General features: G+C 44.2%; 1 protein-coding gene across 1 annotated transcript; it reads left to right on the forward strand.

The window, feature by feature from the left end:
• The first annotated feature begins 144 nt into the window (after window positions 1-144).
• LOC149978705 (uncharacterized) lies at window positions 145-4,768 on the forward strand. Its single transcript, XM_090195206.1, has 2 exons — window positions 145-2,703; window positions 2,894-4,768. Exon 2 carries the CDS (start codon window positions 3,685-3,687, stop codon window positions 4,615-4,617), a length of 933 nt encoding a protein of 310 aa, XP_090051332.1. The 5' UTR covers window positions 145-2,703; window positions 2,894-3,684; the 3' UTR covers window positions 4,618-4,768.
• The last annotated feature ends 3,455 nt before the right edge of the window (window positions 4,769-8,223 follow it).

An 8,223-nucleotide genomic window follows, 5' to 3' on the forward strand; every position in this document is an offset into this window, starting at 1 on the left:
CTGCCACAGTGCCACACCCCCCATGGCCCTGAGCTGTCCAATCCCACAGAGAGGTGGTTGTAGGGATGGAATGTCTGCTATGCTATCCTACCCGGCCCTCTTTAACCTGCTCTGGAATCAACCAATCCCCTGTCACTGCCACAGTGCCACACCCCCCATGGCCCTGAGCTGTCCAATCCCACAGAGAGGTGGTTGTAGGGATGGAATGTCTGCTATGCTATCCTACCCGGCCCTCTTTAACCTGCTCTGGAATCAACCAATCACCCGGGGAAAAGACTACGAACAAACTGCCTGCACCTGCACCATCACGGCCTTGTCCACAGGAAGAGTTGTCATAGCAACGCCAGTCAAACGCTGCTGTGACATCATCTTCATGTCTCTGTCATCATCAATAGTGCCGTTCTCAATGGGGGCTGCGCCTCAAATCATACACTATTCCCTATGTAGTGCATTACTTCTGACCCTTAATCTGTAGTGCACTTAACATGTAGCTCTGGTCAGAAGTAGTGCACTACGTAGGGAACATAGTGCCACCTGAGTTCACTCCCTAAACGATGTTGATGTGTTTATACTGTAGCCTTCCACCACCATCATCATGTATCACCCAAACCTGTTCCATTCCACACCACACCAGTCCTCATGTATTACTAGCAGTGTACTAGTTATAGTAGTATGTATTACTAGCGGTGTACTAGCTGTAGTAGTATGTATTACTAGCGGTGTACTAGCTGTAGTAGTATGTATTTCTAGTAGTGTACTAGTTATAGTAGTATGTATTACTAGCGGCCTACTAGTTGTAGTAGTATGTATTACTAGCGGTGTACTAGCTGTAGTAGTATGTATTACTAGCAGTGTACTAGTTATAGTAGTATGTATTACTAGCGGTGTAGTAGTATGTATTACTAGCAGTGTACTAGCTGTAGTAGTATGTATTACTAGCGGTGTACTAGTTGTAGTAGTATGTATTACTAGCTGTGTAGTAGTATGTATTACTAGCGGTGTACTAGTTGTAGTAGTATGTATTACTAGCGGTGTACTAGTTATAGTAGTATGTATTACTAGCGGTGTAGTAGTATGTATTACTAGCAGTGTACTAGCTGTAGTAGTATGTATTACTAGCGGTGTACTAGTTGTAGTAGTATGTATTACTAGCTGTGTAGTAGTATGTATTACTAGCGGTGTACTAGTTGTAGTAGTATGTATTACTAGCGGTGTACTAATTATAGTAGTATGTATTACTAGCAGTGTACTAGTTGTAGTAGTATGTATTACTAGCGGTGTAGTAGTATGTATTACTAGCAGTGTACTAGCTGTAGTAGTATGTATTACTAGCGGTGTACTAGCTGTAGTAGTATGTATTACTAGCGGTGTACTAGCTGTAGTAGTATGTATTACTAGAGTGTACTAGCTGTAGTAGTGTGTATTACTGTAAATCACTACCACATTGTGGTTCTAACTGAAACCATCATAGATACTGTCACATCGGGGGGTGACGATGACAACGGGCCCTCTTCCTGTTCATAACACTGTAACAGCGGCAGGTAGCCTCGCGGTTAAGAGCGTCGGGTCAGTAACCCGAAAGGTTGCCGTGTCGAATCCCCGAGCTGACTAGGTAATACATCTGTTGTTGTGCCCTCGAGAAGGGAAGACACTTAACCCTAATGGCTCTGGATAAGAGCGTAAATGACTCAAATGGTCATGTACTGTGACAGGTCAGTGCTATTCCTGTTCATAAGTGATGCTTATTACTGTGACAGGTCAGTGCTAGTCCTGTTCATAAGTGATGCTTATTACTGTGACAGGTCAGTGCTATTCCTGTTCATAAGTGATGCTTATTACTGTGACAGGTCAGTGCTATTCCTGTTCATAGGTGATGCTTATTACTGTGACGAGATCAGTGCTATTCCTGTTCATAAGTGATGCTTATTACTGTGACAGATCAGTGCTATTCCTGTTCATAAGTGATGCTTATTACTGTGACAGGTCAGTGCTATTCCTGTTCATAAGTGATGCTTATTACTATAACAGGAGATCAGTGCTATTCCTGTTCATAGGTGATGCTTATTACTGTGACAGATCAGTGCTATTCCTGTTCATAAGTGATGCTTATTACTGTGACAGATCAGTGCTATTCCTGTTCATAAGTGATGCTTATTACTATAACAGGAGATAAGTGCTATAACTAGAATCTTATGAATCTCATGTCATCATCATCTCAGAGACATTTGTGAGTGGCATTGGGTGACATAGGGTCCTATTCCTGCCTATAAGGGATGCTGCATAACAGGTTACAATACCATAACAACATGATTATAAAGCCATCACATTCTTACAGACAAAGGTACTAAACAGAAGAAGTTGCCCCTAGGCACTGATTCTGGGTCAGACATTAGTTGCATCCCCCTACCAGTTAAAATTACTGTTGGGGCTAGGTGATCTGATCCTAGATCTGTGGTTAGGGACAACAGTAGAAATTCCCACCAAGGGCAATGTGACGAGGAGATATAACTGGACAGAGATGAGAGATGTATAGTGAATAGGTTGTACACTGCATTTGACCAGGCCCCATAGGGCCCTATAGGAGATCATTCAGAGATACTGTGAGTTAGAGAGAGATACTGTTTACTGGGGACCTGGATGAAACTGCTGTCTTTAAGGCACTTTATCAAACACACACACACACACACACACACACACACACAGGTGCACTCAAACACACACACACACACACACACGTGCACTCAAACACACACACACACACACACACACACGTGCACTCAAACACACACACACACACACACACACACACAGGTGCACTCAAACACACACACACACACACACACACACACACACACACGTGCACTCAAACACACACACACACACACACACACAGGTGCACTCAAACACACACATAGGCACACTCATCTAAGACAAACAAACAAACCCTACAGGTAACTTTAGGCAGTTATCTGTATGTAAATTGGGCTGTTTGGGGGCCACACCCCCACAGTGAGTTCCAGTGAGTCAGGATGCCTTTCCCTCTGTGGCCTCCAGGGGGCAGCATGGTACTGTGTGTGTTTGGGAGACTGGTCATTATGAATGAGTAACATGATTATTAACAGACACTTATGTCTCTGTGTGACTGAGAGGATTAATTCATAAATCCTACTGTGAGGTTGTGTGCGTGTTTGTGAGTGTGTGTTTCAGTTAGTTGTTTGACTGTATTTGATAGGCCATTATTAAAGAGTGGTATTGGGAACCACCCCTTGTACACATGCACACACACACACACACACACACAATCTCTAGGAATGGAAATGAGATTGTAGGACCCAGCTCTGTGCGGCTGTACATGTATGGGTCTGTATTTTGTAGATTGTTTTTTGAATTAAAATACTAATAATTAATAACTGTCATTTCCTCTGTGGTGTGTGTGTGGGGGGGGGGGGTGGTGGTGAACGTAATGGATCTCCTTGCTGACATGTGTCCAGGGTCTGTCTGTTTATTGATACTCTGTCTCCCCCTATTGGTCGTGGTGAGCAGTGCTCTTCAGTTCTGAAGCTCCGTCTTCACTCATCGCCTGGTGAGGAGCTCTGAAATATGGTTCTCTTTAAGGTATCAGAAAGCCGTTGAACCAGAAACACACTGACGGCCAAGGTAGGCTACTTAGCAACTCTGACTAAAATGTTGGCCGTCCTCGCTTTCAACAACCGGAGACAACCGTCCTCTCTTTCACAACCAGAGACAACAGTCCTCTCTTTCACAACCGAAGACAACCGTCCTCTCTTTCACAACCGGAGACAACCGTCCTCTCTTTCACAACCGAAGACAACCGTCCTCTCTTTCACAACCGAAGACAACCGTCCTCTCTTTCACAACCGGAGACAACCGTCCTCTTTCACAACCGAAGACAACCGTCCTCTCTTTCACAACCGGAGACAACCGTCCTCTCTTTCACAACCGGAGACAACCGTCCTCTCTTTCACAACCGGAGACAACCGTCCTCTCTTTCACAACCGGAGACAACCGTCCTCTCTTTCACAACCGGAGACAACCGTCCTCTCTTTCACAACCGGAGACAACCGTCCTCTCTTTCACAACCGGAGACAACCGTCCTCTCTTTCACAACCGGAGACAACCGTCCTCTCTTTCACAACCGGAGACAACCGTCCTCTCTTTCACAACCAAAGACAACCGTCCTCTCTTTCACAACCGGAGACAACCGTCCTCTCTTTCACAACCGGAGACAACCGTCCTCTCTTTCACAACCGGAGACAACCGTCCTCTCTTTCACAACCGGAGACAACCGTCCTCTCTTTCACAACCGGAGACAACCGTCCTCTCTTTCACAACCGGAGACAACCGTCCTCTCTTTCACAACCGGAGACAACCGTCCTCTCTTTCACAACCGGAGACAACCGTCCTCTCTTTCACAACCGGAGACAACCGTCCTCTCTTTCACAACCGGAGACAACCGTCCTCTCTTTCACAACCGGAGACAACCGTCCTCTCTTTCACAACCGGAGACAACCGTCCTCTCTTTCACAACCGAAGACTTCCTGTTTTGATTGGTCTGCCAACACCACATGGACATTGAGGAGCTGCTCCAATGTTTAAATGACATGTCAACCCTAATCCTCCAATCCAATAGCTCATCTACTTGACAAATTCATTCTGACAATATCAAATCTTATTGGTCACATACACATGGTTAGCAGATGTTAATGCGAGTGTAGCGAAATGCTTGTGCTTCTAGTTCCGACAATGCAGTAATAACCAACGAGTAATCTAAGCTAACAATTCCAAAACTACTACCTTATACACACAAGTGTAAGGGGATAAAGAATATGTACATAAAGATATATGAATGAGTGATGGTACAGAGCAGCATAGGCAAGATGCAGTAGATGGTATCAAGTACAGTATATACATATGAGATGAGTCATGTAGGGTATGTAAACATTATATTAAGTAGCATTGTTTAAAGTGGCTAGTGATACATGTATTACATAAAGATGCAGTCGATGATATAGAGTACAGTATATACGTATACATATGAGATGAGTAATGTAGGGTATGTAAACATTATATCAAGTAGCATTGTTTAAAGTGGCTACTGATACATTTTTACATCAATTTCCATCAATTTCCATTATTAAAGTAGCTGGAGTTGAGTCAGTATGTTGGCAGCAGCCACTCAATGTTAGTGGTGGCTGTTTAACAGTCTGATGGCCTTGAGATAGAAGCTGTTTTTTTTTCTTCTCATCACTAGACTGAATCACACCTCTCATCACTAGACTGAATCCCACCTCTCATCACTAGACTGAATCACACCTCTCATCACTAGACTGAATCCCACCTCTCAGCACTAGACTGAATCCCACCTCTCATCACTAGACTGAATCCCACCTCTCATCACTAGACTGAATCCCACCTCTCATCACTAGACTGAATCCCACCTCTCATCACTAGACTGAATCCCACCTCTCATCACTAGACTGAATCCCACCTCTCATCACTAGACTGAATCACACCTCTCATCACTAGACTGAATCCCACCTCTCAGCACTAGACTGAATCCCACCTCTCATCACTAGACTGAATCCCACCTCTCATCACTAGACTGAATCCCACCTCTCATCACTAGACTGAATCACACCTCTCATCACTAGACTGAATCCCACCTCTCAGCACTAGACTGAATCCCACCTCTCATCACTAGACTGAATCACACCTCTCAGCAACATGTTCTGCCTATATGACTAACAATGTCTTCTGGTGCTGAGAGGTGGGATTGTTACAAGGCCTCTCATCCTACTAAAACATGTTGCTCTATTGCCCTCAGCGACAGTTAGACTTGTTGTTCATGTTTTTCTGTGTTCTAGTGTACTATAGAATATGTAGCTTTCCTATTCTTGACACTTCTCCCAGTCATATTTAAGGTTAGAACTACCTTTCTAAGTGTTCTGATACTTCTAGTTTGGAGTTGTATTTTTACGATAACATAGCTACAGTATTTCACCTTTTAATGTGTATAGTATTGCTTACTAGGTGTTGTCCAATCAATTGTGTAACCACCCCTTCTTCCAATTAGGGCTGATTGAAAAGCTGTTAAAAAGAGGACATTCCTTTTCTTGTTCTCCCTGACGAAGGCCCTGCAGCCCAAACGCATCGGTTTCTTAAAAACGTAGTTTCTATTGAACATGCCAGACTAATAAAGGCATTTTAATTCATTATATGAAGAGTGCCTTGGTCCTCCTTTCTTTCTGAGGACCAATTTACCCCTTTTACCAAAGAGCCCCTTCTGTCTACCAGAATGTACTGCTGTGTACCTTAGTAGTGCTTCCCTCCCTCCTCTCTCTACTAATGACAATGTTAGATTTAATGTGGATGTTGATTGGAACAAAGGGTTACAGGGTGGGTTAGAATGCTGCCTTCATTTGCATACAAATGATGAGGTAATGAACGGTCATTTGCATAATGTATGTTTAATTGATCCACGTGTAGGCTATCTGCATGATATATGGTTCTGAAGAGATGGAGTACGTAGACGCACACACACAGTTACACACAGACAGACAGACACATACACACACACACACAGACAGGCAGACACACACACAGTTACGCACACACACACACACACACAGACATACAGACACACAGACAGACAGACACACACACAGTTACACACACACACACAGACATACAGACACACACACAGTTACACACACACACACACAGTTACACACACACACAGACAGACATAGTTACACAGTGCTAATAAAACCCTGACAACACGCTGCTCCTCCCTCCTGGACCTGGGATGTTGGTGCAGCCGCCACCATCACAGACATTTACTCCTGGACCTGGGATGTTGGTGCAGCCGTCACCATCACAGACATTTACTCCTGGACTTCTGAGTGACGTCCTCTAAGTGCCTTGATGGTATTGTCTCCCCTAAAGATTGAACAGGGAGACGAAACCGTTCAGAATCCTTCAGCAGGATCAACTAATGGTCCTCTGGCTGAAAGGAACTGACATACCACCGCTTTTAGAGAAACACAGAAATCACCTTTAGAGTGTGGAGGTGGGCCATTAAACAAAAACACACGCACACGCATGCACAAACACACACACACACACGCACACAGAGACGCACACTTACACACACTCCTCTCTGATGGGACTCTATTCATTAGACCTGTGGTGAAAGTCAGCTGCCCTACAGGCCACACTAAATCAAAGACATATGGGTGGCTCCTAAATCACACCATGTTCCCTCTTTAGGGCACTACTAGTAGTTCTCTCTATGGGGAAGAGGGTATCATTTAGGACACTAGTAGTAGTACTCTCTATGGGGAAGAGGGTACCATTTAGGGCACTAGTAGTAGTTCTCTCTATGGGGAAGAGGGTATCATTTAGGGCACTAGTAGTAGTTCTCTCTATGGGGAAGAGGGTAACATTTAGGGCACTAGTAGTAGTTCTCTCTATGGGGAAGAGGGTACCATTTAGGGCACTAGTAGTAGTTCTCTCTATGGGAAGAGGGTACCATTTAGGATGCATACTGTCAACGCCTGACTTATAACAAGGTCTGACTTCTTGTGTCAATCAACACCTCTCTTTCTTTCTTCTGTCTTTCACGTTCTCTCTCTTTATTCTCTCTCTTTTTGTCACATCTCCCTCTCTTATTCTCATCTCTCTCCCTCTCTCCTTTCTCTCTATTACACTCTCTCTCTCCTCTCTTTCTCTCTCTCTCTCTCTCTCTCTCTCTCCTTTCTCTCTATTGCACTCTCTCTCTCCTCTCTTTCCTCTCTCTCTCTCTTTCTCTCTCTCTCTCTCCTTCCTCTCTATCTCGTTCCTCACTCTCTCTCTCTCTCTCCTCTTTCCTCCTTTCTCTCTCTCTCCTTTCCTCCTTTCTCTCTCTCTCTTTCCTCCTCTCTCTCTCTCTCTCTCTCTCTCTCTGACGCCAACACATTAGAATAAATGTAGTTTCTATAAAGACAACAATCAGCGTATGACGAAAATGGGAAAAACCAACGGGAGTGTTGAGAGCTGTGTACTTCTAGCTACAGAAACAATGTTCAGGGTCACATACACTCTACACTGTCAGAGTCAACAATAAAGAGACACCTAACGTCCTTCAGGGTCACATACACACTACGCTGTCAGAGTCAACAATAAAGAGACACCTAACGTCCTTCAGGGTCACATACACACTAC

The sequence above is a fragment of the Oncorhynchus mykiss genome, chromosome 13 (genome assembly GCF_057628025.1).
Source record: "Oncorhynchus mykiss isolate SJ-2025 chromosome 13, ASM5762802v1, whole genome shotgun sequence".
Classification (NCBI taxonomy): Eukaryota; Metazoa; Chordata; class Actinopteri; order Salmoniformes; family Salmonidae; genus Oncorhynchus; species Oncorhynchus mykiss.